General features: G+C 36.7%; 3 protein-coding genes across 6 annotated transcripts; all 3 read right to left on the reverse strand.

Moving 5' to 3' along the window:
- Positions 1 to 1,122: 1,122 nt before the first annotated feature.
- On the reverse strand, positions 1,123 to 12,379 carry LOC119072059 (ATP-binding cassette sub-family A member 3-like). Of its 4 annotated transcripts, none has more exons than XM_037177195.1 (25): positions 12,104 to 12,379; positions 10,363 to 10,530; positions 10,224 to 10,294; positions 7,888 to 7,969; positions 7,682 to 7,813; positions 7,459 to 7,621; positions 7,291 to 7,388; positions 6,856 to 6,941; positions 6,615 to 6,783; positions 6,473 to 6,555; positions 6,027 to 6,411; positions 5,721 to 5,961; positions 5,177 to 5,641; positions 4,522 to 4,965; positions 4,163 to 4,445; positions 3,904 to 4,090; positions 3,592 to 3,819; positions 3,232 to 3,529; positions 2,603 to 3,179; positions 2,453 to 2,490; positions 2,116 to 2,394; positions 1,965 to 2,054; positions 1,655 to 1,904; positions 1,465 to 1,587; positions 1,123 to 1,400 (listed from the first exon to the last, which is right to left on the reverse strand). In XM_037177195.1, the coding sequence occupies exons 2-25, from the start codon at positions 10,513 to 10,515 to the stop codon at positions 1,205 to 1,207; spliced, it is 5,121 nt and encodes a 1,706-aa protein (XP_037033090.1). In that variant the 5' UTR covers positions 10,516 to 10,530; positions 12,104 to 12,379; the 3' UTR covers positions 1,123 to 1,204. The 4 variants fall into 4 exon arrangements, with proteins under 4 accessions (XP_037033090.1, XP_037033089.1, XP_037033088.1 ...); XM_037177194.1 differs by having other exon boundaries at positions 10,363 to 10,549; XM_037177193.1 differs by having other exon boundaries at positions 10,363 to 10,554.
- A 1,756-nt stretch (positions 12,380 to 14,135) lies between these two features.
- On the reverse strand, positions 14,136 to 18,211 carry LOC119072074 (E3 ubiquitin-protein ligase lubel-like). Its single transcript, XM_037177222.1, has 8 exons — positions 17,770 to 18,211; positions 17,547 to 17,702; positions 17,116 to 17,322; positions 16,957 to 17,046; positions 15,001 to 15,152; positions 14,745 to 14,934; positions 14,351 to 14,683; positions 14,136 to 14,281 (listed from the first exon to the last, which is right to left on the reverse strand). The coding sequence occupies exons 1-8, from the start codon at positions 17,992 to 17,994 to the stop codon at positions 14,252 to 14,254; spliced, it is 1,383 nt and encodes a 460-aa protein (XP_037033117.1). The 5' UTR covers positions 17,995 to 18,211; the 3' UTR covers positions 14,136 to 14,251.
- Positions 18,212 to 20,754: 2,543 nt separating this feature from the next.
- On the reverse strand, positions 20,755 to 23,684 carry LOC119072037 (polypeptide N-acetylgalactosaminyltransferase 5-like). Its single transcript, XM_037177155.1, has 9 exons — positions 23,680 to 23,684; positions 23,112 to 23,133; positions 22,485 to 23,051; positions 22,230 to 22,426; positions 21,976 to 22,153; positions 21,731 to 21,911; positions 21,524 to 21,663; positions 20,981 to 21,214; positions 20,755 to 20,924 (listed from the first exon to the last, which is right to left on the reverse strand). Exons 1-9 carry the CDS (start codon positions 23,682 to 23,684, stop codon positions 20,802 to 20,804), a joined length of 1,647 nt encoding a protein of 548 aa, XP_037033050.1. The 3' UTR covers positions 20,755 to 20,801.
- Between the last annotated feature and the right edge of the window lie 2,034 nt (positions 23,685 to 25,718).

A 25,718-nucleotide genomic window follows, 5' to 3' on the forward strand; every position in this document is an offset into this window, starting at 1 on the left:
AAAAACCACAGAGGAAACATAAAACAGGGACGGTATAACGTGTACCGCATGTAAGTATTTCATTTCTACAGTTTTTTGTTCAGTTTTTCATGACAAGTGTATAGTATACGACAGCAGTGCTTTCCCAGAAGCATTCGTCAACATAGTAAAAAGTAGAAACATTCGCTTCTATTCGAAGGTTTAAACATTAAAAAAACAGAAATCAGTTAAAAGAAAAAAAGGATGATGACTGAAACGACCAAATGTAATTATAGAATCTGTTACTTCTTTTGGTGTAATTCTTGCGGATTGTTTAAGAGGCACCGGTACTATGACGAAAAGCATACATTAGGACGATTTTTAAATACTGGTTTTTAGTTTACTTTTGATGATATCTTTCCACCAGAATCCTTTTTCAAAAATGTACGACCGCAATTCCGACCACGAATGTGTTAGCTTTCAACAGAAAATAATTTTGGTTGTAGCAATTTGACCAGCTCTGAGAACAATGAGCAGTTTATGAAAATTTCATTGAACTGCTCACTTTCCTCAGAGCTGGTCAAACCGGTCAAACGACTACAACCAAAACTAATTTCTGTTGAAAGCTAACACATGGACGTGGTCGGAATTGCGGTCGTACATTTTTCAAAAAGGAATCTGATGAAAATATATTAACAAAAATGAAATACGAAACAAGCAAATGTTGGCTACAATTTTAGCTAAGTGCCGGTGCCACTTAACAAAAAATCATTTACTTCATTAGTTGCTATTTAAGTTGCATTAGATTAGAATTCATAGTTAATCTTTGTTTGGGAAACTCTGGAAACTGAACGCAGAATATAAGACTAAGACCATATTACTATGTCATGAAAAGAGAATCATCTCACTTGCTGGTTGGCGACATAGTTTCCATTTCCCTTCGTCAAAATAAAAATTTCCAAATTTGAATATGGTTTAAAAAGTGTAAAATTAAATGGTATATCCGGTGACGTGACATGCCGTACCATCCAAAGACCAAAATAGGAAAAAAAATATTCCCAGATGTTTTGGATTTTTGACAGCGACCAAATCAAATCTACAGCATAAGGTTGGACTGACCTTCTTTTCGGTTGGTGAATGAAACTCAATTTTAACATTTTTCTCGTTTAAAAAAATTATTTCAGTAAATTCGATTCTACGGTCTACAATTACGTTGGTCGTACCTTAATTTTAATTTTATTTTATTTCAATTTCGTCGTTCTATTCTTTCTTCTTTTTGTAGCTTGGCGAACGATAGGAAGACCTGCTCCAAACTTGTCTGACTCAACGAATAATCTTCGATGTTAAATCTATCCTTCGCATCCTCCATCAACTGAAACATTGTTGACCACTTCAGGTCGGATTTGGGAATGAAATATGTTAACAATCCCATGTATTCTTCTCTGTAAATATAGCGGGTGGAAAGTGAAATTGTGTCAAATCTACTTTTAGACTTCAAAGCCTCACTTCAAATCAGCTCCGAAAAACTTGTCTTTGACGAAGTACTTTATATCGTCCAACGTTTCTGCTAAAGAATTGGACGGTTGTGTTGACGGAGTGGATGGCCTCAGTCCATTATGTTCATGGAATCTGTCAAATTGGAAATAAATTTAGAAAGTCAGAATTCTAAACATGTATGCGTTTGCTGACTGCTCACCCATTAGTTAAATTGCCGATCGACAGATTTTTCCTAACTTTTATCGTCAAATTAAATCCTTGAGAGAATTTATTTTTCAGATGTTGCACAGATCCCAGACACTTAAATTCACCGTTCACCATTATTGCCAAGCGAGTGCATAGCGCCTCACATTCGTCCATAAGATGAGACGTTAACACTATTGATTTGCCTGTGCTGCGAACTTTCGACACCATATCCATCAGTTGTCGTTTTGCGCCAGGGTCCATTCCTTCAGGAACGCATCAAACATCAGATCATAAATTCAAAAACCAGATGGTGCATTTATTACCTGCCGTTGGCTCGTCAAAGTAAACGATACGTGGATTTCCAATTAGGGCTACGGCTGTACTCAACTTTCTTTTATTACCACCACTGTATTCTGCAATTTAAAAAATCGAATCGAAAATGTCATGGAAGAAAGAACAGGTCAGAACAGGTACCTTTGACTTTTTTGTCCATATGGACCAAGAAATTCAAATCAGCTGCCAATTGTACCGAAATTGATTTGATGCGACTCATAGGTATTCCCCGCAACAAACAAAACATTTCCAGCGTTTCTCTACCAGTCATATCAAGAAGAAGTGCGTCGAATTGTGGACAGTAGCCGATTACCTTCCGGATTTTGTTCATTTCTTTCTTTAAGCTTAAGCCGCGTATCCACGCTTCGCCTTGCGTAATTGTCTCATCTCCCGTTAACATTTTGAACGCTGATGTTTTACCTGCAGCAAACATTTAAGTTAACACAATTTCCTTTGCTCAGAATAATAGTATTCGTACCTGCGCCGTTTACTCCCAGCAAGCCAAAGCATTCTGCTCTAAAATAGAAAAGTTTAAGGAAACATAAGAACTTCAGTAAAAGAACTGATAATCGAATTATAATGTCCGAGTAATCCTAAGAATCAGACAAATCCTGTGGCTAGTACTTACTCTTGAACAGCAATAGACATGTTATTAACAGCCACGAATTTGCCATAGGCTTTGCTCATATTCCGTACCACCAAATTATAATTTTTTATTTCCATTGGCGACATATTCTGCACTCTATCTTTCTCGTCCGAAACGTTTGAGTCTAGCGCTTCATCCGAAGCTTCCACAGAAAATCTCGAGAAGCGACTTCGAATTGAATAGTATAAAGATGCGAAAATGCCGTACTCGTTCAATAAAAGTATTATGAAGACAACAGTTCCAATGACGAACAGGTAAAGCAAGTGCCGACCGATTCCGAAGTTGTCGAAATCAAAATAATCATTTTCACAGCATGGTGCCGTTATGTTCAGTATTGGCGCTAGGTAGCATAGATCTTCCCTTTTTTGGCAGAACGGTGACAACGCGCACTGTGTATCACAGATTTGATTGTAAATTGTCACCATGTTGAGGTTACTTAAGCCGTGACTTAGAGCGAAGTGTGGAAACAGAAGGAATATCCAGGTCAATATTTTCGCTACGTCTTCCAGGTCATAATACTCCATGGACATTATGAACACGATGAAATAGAAAGCAATTCCTACGGAAACTCGTTTTAACTGTTGCAAGTGCTGTGAATCGTTCACTCTTACCAGTTACAATGTAAATCAACGACAAAAGACTAAATCCGTCGGCCGACTCTTTGAAAAATTTCGACGCCAAGAACGTTATTGGCAAAATCGCAAAGACGAAGGCAAACACTACCAAAAATACTCGGCTCAGCTCTAAGGCAGTGGACCAACCTTCTTCTTGGAATATTGCAAATGTGAGGATCATTAGTATCACCGTAACCAAAAATGTGAACATATCCCAGATGTATGCCGTTACCCAGAACGTTAGTACATTAGCTCCGCTTACAAATTGCAGTAGTTTGGAGCGTATCATCCGTTCCTTTAAAATAAATCAAAATCTACCGTCTAATGGATGTGAAAAAAAGGAACTGTCGAACGTACCTTTATATACGACATTACGTAAAACGAAGCCACGAATGCCATTGCAAAGCCAATGTTAATAGCAATTTGAAAACCCATTGTACCACCGTGCTGTAAGAAATTAAGTCGCGATTCAACCGAATATGGTTGTGGGTCGTTAAACACTGTGATTCCATGATATTCTCCCAGATGTGCTCGGATAACAGCATTATGAACCAGCGATACTGATAGTGGAGCAGTGTGAAACGCCTGGGTAAGATGAAAAATTGAAAGAATAAAACTTCGAAAACTTCCTAAAAATACCTTGCAACACTTCATAACTTAGCTTCGTACCTGATTGTTAAACCAAGCTGTTATCTCATTGGGACTTCTGATTGTGGCTCCCACCAAATATGCAGAGTTAACTCTTACAAGAAACTTTGTCGAGATCCGGATAATAAACTCTTCGAAACCTTCTCTAATTCTTTCAAACAGATTATCGCCGTCAATGTTGAGCTGATTCTCATATTGTGTGACAAACCTGAGACACATTTTCAAGTATTTGCAGATTTTCGTCGAAGGTATTTGTATAGATTAAGTTGCTACAACTCACCTCCCCACCAGAGAGGTTCCATCTGTTTCTTCCGTTTCTAGTACGGTCACACTACTTCGGTAGCTTTGAAGCCATATCCTCAGTCGAGGTAGATCCGAAAACCATCCCAACGCACGCTGCGTTACCACAGTTATGCAAATGAACAGTATTGGTATGGCGATTTGAATCAACAGAAGTAGCCAATTGCGGAAGTTCATCAGTATCTTCTTTTTGAATAATGCCACCACTTGATTCCTCAATAACATTGCACCAGTAAGTAGTGGAATATTCTCTGCATAGTTTACTGCAATGCAATATTGGAAAATAGCAAACGTAGTTTTATGGACAGAATAAACAATTTTTGTCACATTCGTACTTACAAACTTCCTTGGATCCATACGCACTGTTCTCAATGTCTATCAAATTATCATTTATATTTGCTCCCACCACTAAGTCATGAGTTTCCCTCGACGAATCGCTTCCAACTTTCATGAAAACTTCTTCCAATGTCGTCAATGAAATGCCATAGCTGTCCACTCCCAGTTCTGCGGAACGGTTTTCCAGCTCTTTGAACATTGGGTGAAATACTTTCGAGTTTGCTTCGGCTAGTTGATAAGACAATTCGGTTCCAATATCGCCACCCACTACAACATCCGGTATATACCGTTGCAACAGATTTGTTACATTTTCGGTGACGCATGATGCGTTCTTCACACAAATCAGGTGGTATCCGTTGCCGAATTTCTTTTTTAGAAAATGTGACGAGCCGACACACTTTAATGATCCATTCGACATTATGGCGATGCGATCTCCCAGAATGTCGGCTAATAATCGGAACGAAATTTATGTCAGTTAAAATATTCAGTGCCATGTGTTTCAATAGCTTCAGTAGTTTCAAATCAAAGTCACAATTGGTCAGGGACTATTATTAGGGAAATAATGTTGGAAAAGCTTTCCCAATTCCTGGATTGGGAAATCATTTCCTAAACAATAGGCCATGCAATTGGTGGATTATTTAAAGTAATTTGGACATACCCTCATCCATAAAATGAGTTGACAATAGTAACGTTCGTCCATGCTTTTCCACTCTTAACATATCCCATAAGGCTCGTCTTGATGCAGGGTCCATGCCAGAGGTTGGCTCATCCAATAATACTACCTTTGAATGACCACAGAGAGCAATACAAACGCACAATTTCCGTTTCATTCCCCCCGATAATGTTTTCGATGGAGAGTTAATCTTTGGTATTAGATCGATCAGCTTTACATATTTGTCCACTTCTTCTTTCACTTGGTTGCCTCTGAGTCCTTTCAACTCACTGAAGAATACAATGTGCTCTCTAACCGTCAATTCGTCGAATAAAATGTTATGTTGAGGACACAAGCCTAAAGATGCCCGAACACCGTCCATATCACGACGAATATCTTTCCCATTTATTATCGCTGAACCAGATGTGGGAACGATCATTCCGGTCAACATAGACATCGTTGTAGTTTTGCCTAGAATTAAAAAAGTGAAACCAGTAAGATCAGAGCGAATTGAATAGTTCGCAACGGTTGCGGTTTAACATCGACTGACCTGCTCCATTATGACCCAGAAGGACTGTAATCTGATCGTCAAACATATTCATGGATAAACCGTCGACAGCAACTTTCTTTCGAGAATACATTTTTCTTAAATTCTTGATCTTGATGCCACAATTAAGATTTGTCGGATCATCTTCAAAATGATCCGGATTTTCATTCGGATAATCTTCATCGGAATAATCCCAGCTCCTTTCGCCGCACCAAAATCGTCTCGTAAATGGAAAATAAAATGGCTAGAATATTGTAGTCGAGTCATACATTCAAGCTCAATTCAAGGGTCAAAAAACCTGCTGATTACCTGAGGAACACCGTATTCACCAGGAAGGATCTTTTCAAAATACAACGCAATGAGTAGATACAAAACCATGCAGACCAACAACATTATGGTAATCAAACCAACTGAAATATCATCGTCAACCGAAACTGGCCGCCAGAAATTATGCCATTGTAATCCCTCTCCGGTACCCTCCAAACGGATGATTATTTGAAAACCGAAAGCCATAGCCGTATTGGACAGCAACGAAAGAAGCATTTTCTCATAGAGTTCTAACCGATCGTATGTTACTATCGTAAACGTGTAGACTGCATAAAATATGAACCACACAAGACCGCTTACGGCCGATGCTGTAGTCGCTTTCGAAAAGAATACACTTAACATGAAACTGAATGTTGTGGTGGTCATGCTGTATAGAAAATTGTTAATTATAACTGACACTATGAACGCCGATTTATTCAAGAACCAACCAGAATACGAACAAGAATATCCAAATGCACAACCAGTTGCTATGAGTAAATACCGAGACATTTGAGTCTGGATACCATGGAACCTAAGTTAACGAAACAGATCGTGAATCATTTGCATTCTTCATTTTTGCTTGGAACATACATTTAACAAGAAAACCATCAGCGACAAAGAAATTGTCATTATGATCATCGTTCTAATGAACCAACTCGTCCAATGTATCCAATTAGGTAGTCCCATAATTTTCATCCATTCTTTTAGCTGTTTTTCCTTTTCAATTGCTATGAATTTGACGGTATTTGAGAATGGAAAACTGTTTTTACCGAAATAAGACAAAAAAATTCTCAGAAAAATGTTTCCATCAGACGGTGAGTGTTATTCTTACATGAAGCTAAGTAAGACGATAAAAGAAACTAGCGTTTCTAATCCTGACAGCAAAACATCTCTCAGATAAGGGGGGTAAGGATATCTCTAAAAAAATCAATTAAATTTAAGTAATTAAATGATAAATGAGTATTTGTATGGAATACACTCGTTTCGATAGGCACCTTCATTAACCTTTCACAGACGGCATCTGACGTACCACTAATATAATTATGGAATCTTTTACTTCTAATGATCTAAGCATTTTCAACCGTTTATTCAAAATTCACTTCAATTGTTTTTCAACATCATTTTTTCTATATAAGGTAGAAATGATCAGAACACGGGCTGGACACTCTATGAATAGCAGCATTTAAAGCGTGAATAGTGTCAGGCCCGTGGATCAGAACAGTCTATGAAAGGTTATAACACGAAATGATTTTTAAGACAAATGTACCTGAATGTAAATCTCTGGCATTGTATTACCAGATTTCAGTTGAAGGAATGCCCCAGCTACGGCATTTTGAATGGCAAGAAAACCCTCTTGGTAATAACCTGGTATAGAATCCACAATTACATTAAATAATTCTGAATTTCTAAACTTCAAGTCAGCATTTCATTTTACCCGGCGGAACACCACCATTTTCAGATCCGCGATTTCGTGGACCAAGTATTTCAAATCTTGGAAATAATAGATCAGTCCTCCAGTTATAGGTTGCAGGAAAAAAACCGTCTGGCGTACGTAGTTCGCTTGGTAGTCGTATTGAGTACTCAAGATTGTCGGGAATCTGGTAAATGACAAGAGTAAATTGGTCTTACTTCGGAGCATTGAGTTTTCTTTCACTTACATCAACAATATCGTCATGATGAAAGATGAGTCCAGCCAAATACCTCTCATTTATCAGAGTTAGATCTAAATCTTCAATTGAATCTAAACCGATCGCAGCTTCTAGACCAAGCAGCTGAGATGTTTCATTTAGCTACACGGAGTAAATGTAAGATTCAGCGTTGAGTTTTGAATATTAAATTTTTCATTTCGATAATAAATGTATACCAGCTGTTCTATGTGTGCATTCTGCGGTGTGTACAATATAGCCCAATGATATATTACTTCTGTTCTGTTTTCGATGTTGTCTCTGTTTTTAGTTTTTTTCCAATTTATTATTTACAACTTTCTACAGTGTGTTAGCGTAACATTTTAAATCCAATATTAAGCAAACATCGTCTTAAGATGTGTATATAGGTACGAGGACAATATGCAACGAAATGTTCAGGCAGAAACACTCCACCGATTGACGCTATTCTACTGATATTTGGCACTATTGAAATCAAACTATTTTTGTTAGCTTTGAGCTTGCTGAAGCTCTTTGAAGTTCAAGGTCTGTGTCTCATAAAAGCGACTATCATTTATTATGAAATGTAAATGCAAAACAGGCATGAAGTTTGAAGATTCATGTATGAGAAACGACGATTATATCACCTTCCAGTTACGATACTGTTTGGAACTTTGGAAATTAGGAAACTTGAAGTCAAAGTTAATCAAAAAAAATTGTCAAAGTCATCGAATGAAGTAGTTCCAAAATCATCGAATGAAGTAGTTCTTGAGAGGGATTCTTTTCAAAAACAGCCTACCGAAATCGGACGCATTTTCTAGTGCAATTTGTCACACGTACCTAGAAAGGACTTCGACCCTAGAAGCCAAAACCACTTTGAAAAAAATTCTTCGAAGCTTGTGTGGCTGGTGAAAGGTGATCAAAAACCGAAAACTTGCATTTTTCTTACAAATATTTCTTTAGTTACACGAGCCGTGTGGGTTGTCATTTGAAAGGTAATCACATGTACTATAGGTTTCTTCCAAGGCCGTTCAAAATGTCAATCGTCATCCACAGTGAAGCCAAGACAACCTCACTTTGAAGTTTCAACGAACAAATTTGTTTAAGTTGCGGTTATGTTTGCTTCTGTGGATGACGGTCGGTTGTTTTCGGCCTGTCAAATTTCGTTTTTACCGTACGATGGAAGAAACCTATTGAGCCGAATAGCGACTTATTGGTTTTACACGCTACATGCGTCGAAAACCGTACTTTTCATGTTTTAAGCACTTCTTTCGACGCCCTCAGCATGTAAAATCCATTACATAGCTCGGGATCCCTAGTCATGTAATAGTATTTCACATGACTAGACCTATTGACCTCGGATCAACAAAATTCACACGAAAACTCTACTTTTCATCTTTTTATCTCGAGTTATGTAATGGATTTTACATGCTAAGGGCGTCGAAAGAAGTGCTTGAAACATGAAAAGTACGGTTTTCGACGCAAGTGGCATGTAAAATACTATTAAAATTCATCCACACTGAAATATGTGCAGTTAAAGTTTCAACCGAAGACTAACACTGTTCTTACAGAAATTTCTCGAGGTACACAAAACGTACATGGTCGTGTGGAGTATCATTTTTGAAGGGTAATTTTACGTGCGTTTGGGCCAAATAGGGTCCTATATGGTTTGTATGCATTTACGATGAAATAGAAGTTGAAATGTTTAAGTGCCCATATCGCATATGCATCCAAACACCATAAGAACCTATTTGGCCCGAAATTACATAAAATTACCTTTTCAATGTTACATTACAGGACCATGTACGTTTTGTGTAGCTCGAGAAATTTTTGTAAGAACAGTGTTCGGTTGAAAAGTTTGCCTGCATATATGTCAGCGTGGATTTATTTTAAAACCAATAAGTCCCTATTCAACTCAATAGTACATCTGATTACCTTTCAAATGACACCCCACACGACCCTGTACGGCTCGTGTAACTGGAGAAATATTTGTAAGAAAAATGCAAGTTTTCGGTTTTTGATCACCTTTCACCAGCCACACAAGCTTCGAAGAATTTTTTTAAAAAGTGGTTTTGGCTTCTAGGGTCGAAGTCCTTTCTAGGAACGTATGAAAAATTGGACTAGAAAATGCGTCCGATTTTGGTAGGCTGTTTTTGAAAAGAATCCCACTGACCATTCACAAGCGACAGGTCGATAAGCATACCAGTGATACCAAATCTGTTTCTCCTAATAGCATTTTAGACAGATTGTTGCAGAATCTTTTAACATAAATTTTGCTTAGTTTTGTAGTAGCAGCCTACAAATAGATTGTCAGTCTGAAACTAATCTAAGCTGGTATTTCCCTCATCATTTCTCTTGATGTTTATAAAAAGAACAAATTCTTCCAATCGGAAAATCGATTTATGATATAACGAAGAGGAATTTATCATTCGATTTTGTAATTTTCATAACATTGACATCCTAAGTTGATAACTTTATCATAACAAGCGAACTAACACAACACCTAAAGCTTATTGGTTGGCAAAGTTTTTTATCGTACTACGTTCGATCTACTTACTTTAGGGTATCCAAGCTATTAATCGAAAATGGTGGATATGTTGTTGGATCAGGATAAGGAGTTGGAGTCACCTGCGACCACATAAAATAATTGAGTCGTTATAATTTCATCACCTTCGTAAATATGCTTAGTGGCATACCAATCCTCTGATGATAACTAAAAGTACACTGAACACAGCTGGTGCTAAAATTTCAACGATTGTTCGCAATTTATGTCGCCATTGAATCAGCCAATTTTTCCACATTAAAAGTCGGAATTTAGCAAAATTTGAGGTCGTCATTGTAGCTGTCATGGTCACTTAAAGTTCCTATATCGTAGACGTTGGACTTCACTTTAAAACGAATGTGAAACACTTCAAGTGTTTGTTTAGGTATTCAACAGAATGTGAAATCGAAATTCAAATCGAACATTTTATGAATTTGGCTTCAAACTAACCTGGGCAGCAAAATCTCAACTGTTATGCTTTCACAGACTACAATCGAAGTATTTTTAACAAAAATATGCAAAATCTTTTACTTCATTAGTTTCAACATTTGAATGAGACAACACTTGGTCACCATCTATTTTGGTCGTCGATGATATAGATAATTACGAAATAAATTTGTGAAATTATCATTTCGTTTCATGTAAAATTCCTTGGCATATTGACATTTTTTCATTGAAATTTTAATATCAAAATAATGGTATGCCCCGTCCGATAAACAAAAGATTACAAAATGTGAGTAGAACAATTGATAAGGATTGAAAGTTATTGCAACTACGTCACATTGTGATATCACTTAATATGTACAACATTGCATCACTGCATGACTATAACACTTCAGTGATTCATTTCTTTTCGAAAGATTGTAAGAATTTTACCACGGAACTACCAAATTTGTACAACTGATTTTCGGTAATTCCAATTTACCCAAATTTAACAGAAAAAAGGGGGTCAACGATCACCATTATTACCGCAGCTTTATCAATTTGAAAGTTCGATATCATTTCAGCGATTAACGAGCGGAAAATGATAGACTCACTTGAACTATGATAGGCACTCTGTTATTCCTTATCCTAAATTCAGACCGACGCGACACAATACAACATGTAATTAGACCACGCTATATTTTTACAGATAAAAATAGAAATTTTGCCGAATGGAGATGCTTACAACAATCATTCAGATTTGAGAGATAAAATCAAAAATAGATTTCCTCAGAAAAACACCTATTTAGCCCAGTATCCCAGTCCTTGGAGTCAGAGCAGGCCTAGTATTATTGTAGTTATACGTTTCAAATTTCTGCTGTCAAGTAAGGTAGATTTGAACCCCTTACAGGTATGCTTTGTAGCCTGTTAGGGGTTCCAAATCTATATGAGTCATACGTGATGTGAAATATAACGGTTTTTACCTACATATGATAGTTTTCACCGTAAGTAAATATAGAAGTTACGCTTAACATGACATACATACTATGACGCATTACAAATTAAAGTAGAAAAAGATAGAGTCATACGTGTGAAAATGAAAATGTGTCGATAAACTTAACTGTAGCTTTGCATATCGATGCGAAAGACACTTAATGACAACTTTTCCTTTGTTCTACTGTCACATAAAAAAAAGAAAATTTTGGGTGTATTTCTTGTCGCTATGTGAAGCTGTACGAATGTATTTACTGCGACTCCGTCTTGCAGACACACAAATGATTTACGGTTTTTATGTACTCTCGATTTTAAAAATTGAAACGCGTTGTTATTACTAAATGATTAAATTAACCACGCGAATAATTTTTCGGGTCACTTCATGTTCGATAAATTTTGAATTTAAATTTAGGAATAAAATGATTCCACTTCTTGATGAATACGACACCACAATAAAATTCATCAATGCAGTAGTTTACCTGACAGCAATGAAAACACTAACAGAATCTAAATAATTTAAATATTTAAAATATTCTTCGGTGCACTACGAGTCATTTGGCACAATGTATTTCGAATTTTTCAACGAATTTTCAAACTAAAAAATAGTTCTCGTTTCAATGTCTCACACTAATAAGCTTCACTTCATCACAAACCTAGATTAGATTAAAAAAAAGTCTGCGACGAAGACTTTTCATCAAAGGTTTCCCGTATATTTTACCCGTTCAACACAATAACAGTCACTGACATGAAAATCCGCAAAATTATGTTGTCTAACTGCTGTAAATCGACTTCTCTGATTCAGGTAGTGTTGTTATCATTATTCCTTCCTGATAATAATTGATATTTTTTCGCGCAAATCCCAATCTCAGTAACCAAAAAAGATAAGATCAATGTGCCCAGGTTTTCGTAACTTTGCCGTTACGATTGCGTCGATGTGATAAATCGTTATCGATTAGAGATTGATGGTGGCGGAACAAACCTAGATTCAAGTTTCCCGCACTCATAGTAGTACTCACAGTCGTAGTAATGAATTATAACAGTATTGAACGTGATGTACGGTATTCGAATAGCATTAAGATTGTTAAAGGCGAAAGTGAAATTAAAAATCATGCAGGAATGATATGAATTGATGTCTGTTACTACATTGTATTGCACACAGCTATTTGCTAGATTGATAATAAATGGATATTGAACAACAGTACCGTTTTTATGACAACCGTTTTAACATGAACACGAAATATTTTCCTGGTACAGTTCGAGAAAAATATTAAGTTACAATCCAGTCCATGTTATTCATTCCATAATACTACTACACCTAACTAAGACTTCTCAGACGTTTTAGCAGAATTGATCAAATTTTGACTTTTTTGAATTAATTTTTTTCTGTGTAGAAGACATTATTGAACAACTATCATAAATCGAGCGTCAGTTGATTTTGTTTGGATACTTTCCTTTTCGTTATAAACAATTTAAGAATTCAATCCTTTAACTTACCTATAGAAAACCCGACACAATTAAAGTTTTAGTCAGGGTGTCAGGGTACTCTAAAATTAGACTGCACAAAATTTGAATTTGTAAGCAAATTTGTTCTCGTATCCGTTTCAACTGAATTAGCTAGATCAATCCAGATCAGAACGGTCAGAACACTCAGTATATTATAAGTATAACCTGGCACTGTGCCAGTGGCACATTGAGTTTGAATGGACGTTGGAAGATTATCTTATTATCCCATCTTGGTTTGTATAGGAAGTTATATACATTTGTCACAATGGTTACTATTGTCCCTGCGCGCTGCACTTGTAAAAAAAGACACAACTATTACCAAACGCAGAGTAATATTAAAAGAGCGCTAGGTTGTCCATTCCAAAAACTACTCTTCAAACAAATCCTTTCATTAAAATGAATTCAAAGCTTACGGATACTCAACGTTCATTACGGGTATCTCATTTCGGCTTCCTTCAACAACACATTTTATTAATAATTATTATCTATCCATCAAACGTGTTGATAAACGAATTTTAATTGATTTGCACCTGAGAAATGAGATTAGATATTATGCGTAACGACAATTTACATTTTTGCATTGACAAACTCCACAAACTCTACCTTGGTTTGGCCGTATTTTATTACATGACCCAGATGCGTAAACCCATTTTGTGGATGGATATTTTTGAAAATCAATTTCAGTTGAATATTGAACTTGGAAATTTGGAACTTTGTACCATGAATACAAGGAGAGAGACTCGTATGTGTCAAAAGAAAACATAACCAGCATGAGATCTGTGTTATAACTAGCAGTGATAAAAATTGAGCGAGTCCCTGTGACTAATGTGGTCCTACTAATGTTCATATACACCAACTGAAGTAAAACATTTTCAATTTGTTGCATGACGAAAATTAAAATTAGGCCAGGATCAAGCTTACTGTCCGATATCACTATTTCTCCGAACCAGGAACCAAGCACTACATCGCAGTGCATTCCTAGTGAAAGTGGAAAGTGGAAGATTTCGGCGAATTCAAGGTTTTTTATTAGAAACTTGTTCGATGGTGTCGTCGACGACAAAAAATGCAATATATAAAAATTGAATGTTGTACAGAGACTCCGCTCGATCGATTGGTGGACTACATCATTTCAGTGGGATGTTGTTTGTTACAAGCTGGAAAACATGTCATTTATATTTCCAATTTTGTGAATAGCATTCGAAAACTCGTTTAATTAAGCATACCATTTCGCAAATCCTTTTATATTCATCCTCTTTTTGGTTAAGAGTTCGTGGCGGAATAGCAATACCTTGGAATCGAAGCAACTCGTGATAGTTGGTCACAGTCAGAATCGAATTCGTTTCGAGATTGGATTTCGTTATGGCCAAAATCAAGAATTCCTTGTAATGTTTTTCACACAGACCAGCCTGTCCTCCTTTTGTCGGTTCTCTGCAAGTGGTGTCAATAATGCTGTTTCCTTTTATAATTTGAAGCTCGATCTGACAGTTATTGTTATCGCTAACTTTGTTACTGGTGAAGAGCGCAGACACTTCAACCATAAAATTGATTTGATTTGCCTGAAAATTCACAGAAATTAGGGGAGAAAAGAGGCGAATTTGAAGTAAGTGGTGAGATCACCTCAAGCAATCCTTGCAGTTCAGCCACTGGCTTATCGCGTAAGTAGTGCAAACAATTTCTCTTATGGTGTGAATGCAACCCGAGATTCTTGCAGTATGGCGAAACAGTGCACTGACGCAAAAATGGTCTGCTGCAACCGAAGCAAAATTCATGTTTACATTGAGTACAGGTAAAGTGAATGCAGCCACCCCTGTGAAGATTCAGCTACTTTAATACATTGCGAAATTAGATGATCAATGGTGATGATGCTATATACCTGGACAAATCATATCTAAATTTACATTTAGGACAATCAATGCCGTTCTTCTGTAAATAATTCCCGATAGCATCCTGCGAAACTTGGATATTATTGTCACGTTGCCATTGAGCGAATTGTTCGCATGTTATGTTCATATGTTGCGTTTGCCACTGGAATTTATTTTTTCAATAATTCACGTTAGTGCTAATTCGTCATCATATCCTAAAGGTTTGTTGGTTTGGATTTCAACAGATCATACATTTTGTGAAAACGTAAGAAACACCTGTAACCGGTGAGAGACGAGGTTCTTGATGTGAAATCAAATGTTAGTCTCAACTTATTCACATTTCTTCAAACACTCGCATCATACCATAGAGCCTACCATCATTAGTGAACGACCCCTTCCACGAGGAAAAATTCACGTTTTCATTAAAAAAGATGGCTGGTTGGCACTTGTCTATTTTAAGATGAATGTGTGTTTTGCCAGATAAGAAATAGTCAAGAGCAGTAACACTAACACGAGTAATACCTTATCAAAGCTCTTAAAAACGAATTGGCTTTCGTAAATGATGACCTAATCAAGTTCATAATCCATTCATGGTTTTAATTTTCAGCTTATCTTCATAGCCCGCAAGTGATATACCACATTCGCTGTTACAGAAAAATGCTTTGGACCTTCGAATACGCGAAGTGACTTGTCTCATAGTGAATTTTACTGTTCACCCATACTCTAACTTAACTTGCATAAGAAACTTAGCGACAAATTTTAAATTTAATAATTTGTTGCTAAGTTCGTTATGCAAGTTATGTAAGTGGGTAAATGTGGATTTGCCTATAGATTTATTTTAACTACAGAAAGCACTGAATCCATTTTAGAGACAAGTCTAAAGTTAACATTTCCATTTTACACAGCTGAAACCGAAATATCTTCCATTTTTCATAATTTCAGGCCTCCCACTAAATTTTGCTTTGTCCGAAATTCGGACATTTCGGACAATTTTTCATAAAAATTTCGGACATTTATTGTAAAGATTTCGGACAATTCTTTAAATTTTCACTAAAAAATCGCAAACCGAGATGCCTTCAAGTCATTTGAAACCATTCAATCGACAAACAACAAGGTTTTAAATGAAATGAGCAGGTTATACACGCTGAAGTTTTTTAAAGTAGAAGATTTTCTCAACGTAAGAACAGAATAGGGGACCCGAAATCTAACAGTTTTCTAGAAAAGTTAGTGTTAAATTCGTTAATTAACTGAAGCTTGGCTGAACATATTCAAGAAAGTCCAGTGCTGAACTGGATATCAAAAGGAACTTCGGGGAAAACATGAAAAAGCCCGTCATACCGGGATGATAATAATTTCTGGTTATTTTATGTATGATTTTCAATTCTTTGATCGAAATACATTTTCTCCGTTTTTTGCACGAGTTTGCTTCGTTTAGTCAAAAATTATTAAGGAAGTCACTTATTAGTCACTTAAAAAAAATGTGCGAGCGAAGCGAGCAAAAGTTATTTAGATCCAAAATTTGATGCAGGGTTTTCTCAATGTGACTGTTTTCAGAAATTTTTATTTAAATATTCATTGCGATGAAAATTTCGGTTGAAAATATTGGTAGATTGAAAGTAAAATTAAAAATTTGAATTTTTTTGTTTTTGTATAGACGGTTTTATAAATTTCAATATGTCATTCCGGTCAAATCTTAAAGAAAATTTCGGACAATTTCGGACAAATGTGTAAAATTTCGGACATTTCGGACAAGTGGGACGCCTGCATAATTTTTAATGTCGAGCCAAGACAAATGCAGAAGTGGAACTAACGTATTCTGAATCACCCTACGAAATTAAATTTCTCTAAGAATGTCGAACAATTATCAGTGATTATGATAACTGTTCGAGTCTGATGATTGTCTGGCTTCACTTAATCATAACCAAACATAACCATACAAACAAAAGAATGGAAACGGAATTACTCACAACTTTTTTGCATTGAAAACAAAATCTCACTCTACAATCAGGACATCGAACCATATTTAGATGTGAATTCTTTAAGAATCCAGACGTACACTGCAGAATATAAAAACGATTTTTTTAAGGCAAAACAGAACTCTTTTGAAAACAATTTGAACAACTCACCTGAATACACCAAACAAAGTTCGGTTCCTTTGAGAGAGCCACTTCCGTCAGCTTCTTTTCGAAAACATTGACGATATTTTCGTCTAAAATTGGTTTCAGGATTGCGAGCAATAATGAAAAATATTGTTCATGCTTGTCGGCATTCGAATGCAAGTCAGGTACGTTGCAAAACGGACAAATGCAATCCAAAATGGGACGTTGAGTGATCTGAAATTTGAGCATACAATGTAACACCACATGGTAGGGTGGTATGTGAAATCGAATAAAGTGAAAGAAGTCTAATTAGAAACCCTGAACCAAGAGTAGAGACAGGTGAGTGAGGTCGAAAGCCGTGCAACGTTTTTCATTCGAATCACCATTTAATGCTTGCCTTAAGTGAACAGACGACGAGCCAACTGTCTTCCTTTCGCAGCCGCGATGGAATAACTTACTTGGTTTGTGAAGTATCCAACTGCACAATCGTGGCAAAATATGTGAACACAGTCAAACATAGCAAAATAATTGGTTCCAATGGCTTCGTAGCATAGTTTACATTCCTGTCGAGGACATTCATCCATTGGCATATCGGGTTTGGGTTCGGGATCAGCCTTAAATATGAAAATATTTCGACATTGAAACTCATGCTTAAAGGTCACACGCTTAAAATATACGTACAATGTTTCCTTCCAAGCTAAATACAGTGTGATGACACATTTCACAAATTTCGACTTCTGGTTCGTTTACAAATGTGCAAGTAGCACATTGAATACCATCACGATCTTCATCAACCGTCGATACGATAGCTGACTTTAACGATTTTGAGCACATGTCACAAATTTTTGCGTTTGGTTTGTTCAAAAATGTGCAATGATCACAATAATAATTATTGATGTTACTCATGACTGACAGAGTTGAGTTGCTGTCACACAGAATTAATTAACTGCCGATGAAGTTACAATATCTTGATAACACAAATTAGATAATGTACATCACCACACGGTCTTTTTTTTCGAACTGAATGTTCTTGATCGGATAAAATGTCCATAATTAATGAAACAAAAAAGAAGTAAAAAGCTGAAGTCAACAGTGACTACTTAGATTATACAAGTTATCCAATCACAAAAAAAAACTACAAAGAAAGTGTTGCTGTGTCTCTGCAAGAAGACCCGACCACACAAATGCAGAAATGTTCACTATCATTCAGAGAAATGATAAGCGTGGCCCCTCACGGCTGGGATAGAGCACGCCTGACTGCGGCGCCGTGCTTATCATTTCTCTGCTATCATTTGACAAAATCAAGACGCACATGCTCCGAAGTAAACAAGCAATATGACCTCCATTCTATTCAAAGTATGTATAGGTTTCTTCCATCGTATGGTAAAAACGAATTTTGACAGGCCGAGAACAACCGACCGTTATCCACAGAAGCAAACATAACCGCAACTTAAACAAATTTGTTCGTTAAAACTTCAAAGTGAGGTTGTGTTAACGTCTCTGTGGATGACGACTGACATTTTGAACGGCTTTGGAAGACACCTACAGAGATGCTAATATCACGACTGGGTCGTTTCGACGGATAGAGGAAGTACGTCGAATGATTTTGAATCGATCATTTTCAATGTCGTCCGAGCTGTCAAATAAGTTGTCATTTTCACAAATTTAACCTTAAATCTAACAAAAAAAAAGTATTGGATGGTGAGTGGGCACACAAATTTTCATACATTTTAAGTGGAGGCTCTGTATACGAATTACGAAACATCTTTTGAGGTTAGCTTTGTCAAATTGGCAGCTAATTTGACACTTCTTGAGAGAAGAAACCGCTATATGACACTGATCTACCACAGGGTATCTAATTCAACATATTCCCTCTATCCGTCGAAACGTCGTCCCAATCGGATGTAAGCTCTGCAATCAAGTATGGATATTTAATTATTTTTCGTTTGAAAGACAATCTTGAGCAAAAAAATTGTAGTTCAAAATTTTAAATTAATTTGTTTCTGATTTCAAAAATTTTTCATATACGAAAATGACCATATCTATCATTCTCTCTTCCTTTTCTTCTCATGAAATTTATGAAAACTCTCTCACAAAAAAGACTTTTTTTGAGAATACCGTGTTTAAGTAGAGCGATTTTTGACCACTTTGTTTAAACTGGTCTCGGGGTCACACGTCAAAATGAGAGAAATCACATACAAATTTAAACTGGGCTCAACTCTCAATTTCTTTTTTCATTGATGAATATTTGACAGCTGACCCCGTGACCAATTAAATTTAACTGGTTTTCGCTCTCCTTAAACACTGTATTTACTGAAAACCCATCTTTGAAACTACGATGTAAAATCAACCGAAGGTTTTCCAGACATGTGATAAAAAAAAAAATTCCATTGTTTAAAAATAGCTTTGACCGATAGCGCCGATAGCCATGGGTAATTATAACCGTATTAAATTTATCTTTAGGGAAATGCTGTATTTTACTAGAGTGAAGTAATATCACCTAAAATAGCTTTGATACCTAAATTAGAGCGCAAAGAATGAAGTACTGAAAAAATAGTGTACATAAATTGATACATGTTCGGACACAGGTGCCACCACCCTAGACAACCATAACATTTTTTTTATGCCAAATACTGCGAAAGTTTGTATTTTCGGTCCTCAAATGGTGACCGAAAGTAAAAAAATTCAGGCCTTGGGCCGAAAGTAAATGTCACTGTCATCATTTTACTTTCGCCCCGTGGGCTTGCGTATTTGCGGGCCGAAAGTAAATGTCACTGTCATCATTTTACTTTCGGTCCTCATATGTCTCGAAAACACATGTTCACTTGATTGAAAGTACGCATTGAGTGTAGTGTTGTGTTGACGATAGCCAAATGTTTTGTAAGCAAGTGAATGTATGTTTACAGTAATTTCATTTGTTAAATTGTTTTTATTTTTATACCAGGGGGCTGCCGCCCCCTGGACCCCCGCGCTTTTCGGCATTTTGGTGTTTCTACAGCAAATTTTGCTGATAACTCAACAGTTTAATTAAAATTATGTTTTGTTTCGGACCGAAAATACAAATCTTCCGCAGTATTTGGCATAAAAAATAGTATGCATCACTCGGGGCAAAAGTAAAAAAATTCAAATCGTGTGATTGCGGCCCTTGCCTGCGGCGCGGGCTGCAAACTTGACACGTTTGAATTTTTTTACTTTCGCCCCTTGTTATGCAAAATACTATTTCGTGTGTCGGGACCGAAAACGGAGGTTTTGCAGAAATTTTCTCAGGTTTTCGGCCCCACAACAGTTGTTGAAAAGTTGTCCACAACAGATACGTAAATGAGTATTGTTCACTGCTGTCCTCTTCAAAAAGCTTGTGAAATCGAATTGACTTAAAAGTCCTTCCACCCACTAGAGTTTTTCTCACAAATTTGGTGTAACAATGTAAATTTTGTTATGTTGTTTTACTAAAACGTTAGGTATGAACAATGGTATATCAAAACTTACTAAGCCCAACAGCATAGCTTGCTAAATAAATGCATAAAATTGCTGTGTGACGCATTGTTATGTTCTGGTACAGATAAGAATTTCATTATGTTTATGTTGATGTGGAATGTTTTAATTCATTTTAACATTATTGTGCTATATCACATTAAACAGAGGCTGTCCCTTATTTTTTTCATCGTTAACAGTTGACTTGCCGTTTCTTTGTTCTCCTTCATTTGTTTCGTTGTTCATGGTGTAGATTCGATATTCCATTTAACTGTCTCATCAGAAGTATCACATTTTCCTAAGACTACTCGTGCATGTGCAGCTTGCATACATTGTCCACTCGGTACATGTACTATCCACTTCGTCTGTAAGGAGGAAATTGTTCAGAAATGAGATCCTTTACAATCATAGCATCTTATACCCCGTTTTCATATCTCCACCAGTTTGAATCGTCATAATTACATAACATTTGCTGTACAGTATGTTGCTTCTCGTCCACACCAACACAAAATTGTCTACGTGTAACGATCATTTGATCGTTCGTTAGGAAGAGCAGTTGATTTTTACGATGCCCATGGCAACTGTACAATTTTAGCGAGGTATGTTCAGTGCCGGGATATATATCAAGACACTTGTTTACCTTTACGTTCCTAATCTATGTGAAGAGAATAAATGAAAAGTAAGCTTGGTATTACAATACTTTTTGTAGCTCATTTAAACTGAATGGTTTTTGTTTAGATGGAACTACGACCTAACTTTTGGAATTGGAATTAGGAAACTTTAGTAGCTTGATCTTTTGAACGAAGAACCTATTACAGATTTCTGTCATTCAACGCCCGAATGACCCTTGAGTAGCCATTCCGGCCCTGAACTTTAGTACAGTAGAGCATTATATTATTGATTGATAATGATAATCTACAATCGCGAATTTCAAGTTCCAATAATGCTTATGGTCCTTACCAACCTGAACAAAGTCAACAAATTTTTTCCGTAGCATACTCTCTGGATAAACATTTTCCAAATACCAACGAAAATCCTTACATTTCAACTGCTTTTTCAGTTCAATTCGCTGAGTTATGTCACCAGCAGATACATTCTGACAATCTGGAAGTAAAATTAAGTAGCCACTTCTCTGTCTGAGCTTTACAATATATAAACTGTAATCGCGTACAATTATTTGTAGCATAAAACATACGCTTCGCATCATCTTCCATCCAAACTTCTACTAATCGTACATTATTCCGTCCTTTTATGAGAAGGGGATCGCCATCAAAAGAATATGTTGATATTCTGAATAAATGGCCAACATGTGAGCATGGGATCATTTCCATGGAACCGCCACATTGCCATACCTAAGTTTGTCAGGCTAGAGTAAATTATTCTAAAAATGATGCGTGCGGCTCGTTGTTCTCTCACTCTTAGAGACATTTCCATATTTTCGGACCCCCAAATATCCATACCCTCGTCATATGAACCAATTTCGAAAAAGAATTCACGGTCAATGGAAAAGGCACATCCAACCATTGTCGGCGTTCGTATTGAAGCGGTATAATCGTACTTTGTTCGAATCCGTTCTCTCTCCGGAACAGGCATCCTGGATGTTATTTCTTCATAAAATGAGTTCAAAAATTCTTACCACCATGTTAAGTGATTCGGTCAAACACACGTACCAATCAAATATCAAGGACCAACGAAATCCATGTATTTTAGCATTTTTTCCGCTACGATAGCTCATATCGTGAGATGAAATAGCATCCATGTATGGAACAGCAATTACAGAACGATCGTTTGCGATTCGTGCCAATAGAGGCTGTAACCAACCTTCATTACACTCTATATGACCATCCAAAAACGTAAGGACACTGCCCTATGTAGAGCAAATAAAATTTGTGGACGAATCGCATGAAAAATGTTAGGAAACTAACCGATGCATGTTTTGCTCCGACTAGACGAGCCCGAATGAGCCCCTCGCGTTTCGATAATCGTATTAATTTTATGCGACCCGGTATCTGTTCAATATAATCATCTAATGGTCGTTTCAAGTCAGACATGGTACTAGCATCGTCAACGAGAATAATTTCGTTAATTAGTTCGGGCGGGGATCTTTCGACTACGCTCCACGCCGTACGCAATAGAGGTGTCCACGCCTCGTTGTGGAAGATGATCACAATACTGGTGTTTGGTAATTTTTCCGGATAAGACAGTCTCTTGCATTCATCCGACCTAGAATCTGGTAATGATCGATGGAGGGAAATCATGTTCGATGCCAGTAGATTGTAATTTTCTTGCTCGATAAGCTGATCCATTAATTCCGTTAAATCGGCACTGGCAACAAATTTTGTTCCATTTTCACCAGCTCCTTGCCAAGTTACATTGGAAACTCGTATCGGTTTACTCCATTTGTAGATGTTCGATTCGTTGTAATTTTTCGAAGTATTAAACGACCAGTCCGAGTGCAGGCTATTTCCGTAATACGTTGGATGTATTCTGACCTAATTTGGGTTGCATGTGATTTCAAATAAATTTTTTCCCTGTCATTATGCAGAAAATACCTGAGGAGTTTTTGTCCAATGACTAGAATCAATATTTGAAAATAAATAAATTATGAACAGGGAAGCAAGTCCTATGACATAGATCGCAATGAATTTTAGTGTTTTCATTGTGAAGGTAAAAATGTAACTATAGGTTGATGAAGATTGCGGCAAGGTTACGCTGGAAGTTATAAACGCAGAAGTAACAACTTTGATAATACACCTATCGGAAGCATTTTATAGGGAAATAATAAGTTCTACATTGAGTTTGTGGAAATATTTGCCGAGTTTAGTTCTAAGCTATCTTCAGTACAATATTCCATTCAGAGTCTTACAGATAATTACTTCTTTCTCGCTACAGATCTGCGAGACCGACGTAAAAATTGGGAAGGAGATTTTAATCTAAATCTAAAAAAATTGAATCTTTCCCCTGTGACTTGTTTTAAAATTCAGTTTCCATTTTACATAAGACGACGCGACGTTAGATTGAGCTAATCGCTATTTTTACTGTCGTTCTCGACAACAGATCCTATTATTCCATTGAGTGTATTAAATAGTAGTAACAGTAGTAACATATTATACCACATACCTCATTATACCTCATTACCTCATGCTTCTTTCTTGTTTTGATAAGATTCCAATCGATTGATCAATTGGTTTAATATTCTGTTTTTGCCAAATATACAGCGAAAAGTAATTGATTAATTGACTTGCTTTCGTGTAATTAGTTCCAAAATTGCATTCGACGATGCTTTTAACCAGAAAAGTAACAGATCGAAAGATTTACGCCAGTTCTGTTCGGACCATTGTACTATGTATGAGGCTTAGATAATATCCCCTGTTTTAATGAAAATAGTTTCTACCACGATCACAAAATAGCTTCCACAGCTGTAGCGTCCCATACAAAAAGTACAGCTGCGGCAGATAATGTAGATTAACTGGAGACAAAGTTAACTGCTACAGGTGAGTTTTTCGAAACTTTTTTGTCAGTGTAGTCGAGGAAGAGAAGAGATAACGGTTGTAATGAAAATCTAAGTGTTTCATTTCAATTTATCGCCAGAAATCTGTGGCAAGCATTTGTCTTTAATTACAGAAATTGTCATTCGGGGACATCCAATCTTCTACCATATTTTTACCGAGCGTGTAACCTCTTAATCTTTTGCAGACATCAAAGTATAAAAATAGTTGAGGATATCTAGTCGACGACGCTCGGGTAAATAACTGTGAATTTCATAGAAATTAAAATACTGATCAATAGACGTTGGTAGATTTAGAACACCTATAGAAACATAGCTAACGCCGACCCGTACGAAACACCTATTCGTATCAAAAGCCTTTAATGTGAAACTCTTCATTTGTTTTACTTACATTATCCACTCTTTGCCTTGTTATCATACACAAATAAATTGCCGGAGGCAATATAGACAGCCCCGTACGAAGTCAACTTTCATAAATTCCTATTTAAACAGCTATATACCGCTATATTTACCTATAAATAAACATTTCACAGATGAATATGCTATTATATAACTCTATCTGCCTGTATATAGCTCAATATAGCTGTGTATAGGTATATATAGATGTCCATATATGGAATGCCTGAAGCACCCCACACACATAACAAATTATTTCCATGTTAACAGAAACTCTCTAAGTACCATTTTTCCCAAGATATATCACTTTTAATAAAATCCAATATGGCCGCCGGCAGCCATTTTGTTAGGAGTCCGGAAATAGTACCGACGCTTTACATTCGTTAATACCTTTCAAACAAAAAAAAAATTCATGAAATTCGGTCAAAATTTACTCGAGATATTGTCAAAATACTCCACGTTCACTGTACGGCCGAGTAGCCAGATAAGAGCTCACTCCAAGAGACCTAGCTCACGCTCCGGAGAACATAATTTCCCTGATTTTCCCTGATTGGTACGGTCAATACCTATCTAATAAAGCTAAAACAGACGAAATATGTTCAAATGTGGCCGACCTACAAGCAAAAACTGCTTGCCGCCCTGTGCCTGTTCCACACCAAGGGGTCTAACTCACGAGTCGGTCATCCGATTTCCATAAACTTTTTTGTCGATCGGTATTGTAAATACCTTTTATTTGACGTATCACTTACAAGTTTAACGTTTAAATGTCCGGAGATATCTTCGAAAAACCGTAAAGCACTTATTGGGCCACAGCTCGGGAGGGGTCGATCCAAAATCACTCATCTTCGAACTTAGCCTGTCTTTTGACATTACCAAACGGAAAAAAAAAAGAATTTTCAAAATCGGATGCGTTTTACTCAAGTTATCGTGCAGACAGACAGACGGACAGACAGACGGACATTTTTTTTTCGCGGATTTGGCATCTCTAGACAACCACAATAGGTTTCCCCTTACTCAGGGAGTCCAATTCGACGTGTTACAAACGTATGCGTAAACCTATAAGACCCCAGTACTTCGTACGGGTCTAAAAATTCGTATGCATGAAAGCAGTATGAGTACAGTCCCTATGACTTGAGAGTAACTTACCCAAATATTCCCAAATATTCTTACGATTTAAAAAAAATATATTTGTCTTGGAATACCATGCAAAAGGCTAGGATGAGAATTAAATGCAAATCTTACGTCCTGTATGTAT

The sequence above is a fragment of the Bradysia coprophila genome (assembly GCF_014529535.1).
Source record: "Bradysia coprophila strain Holo2 chromosome IV unlocalized genomic scaffold, BU_Bcop_v1 contig_5, whole genome shotgun sequence".
In the NCBI taxonomy this organism is placed as follows: Eukaryota; Metazoa; Arthropoda; class Insecta; order Diptera; family Sciaridae; genus Bradysia; species Bradysia coprophila.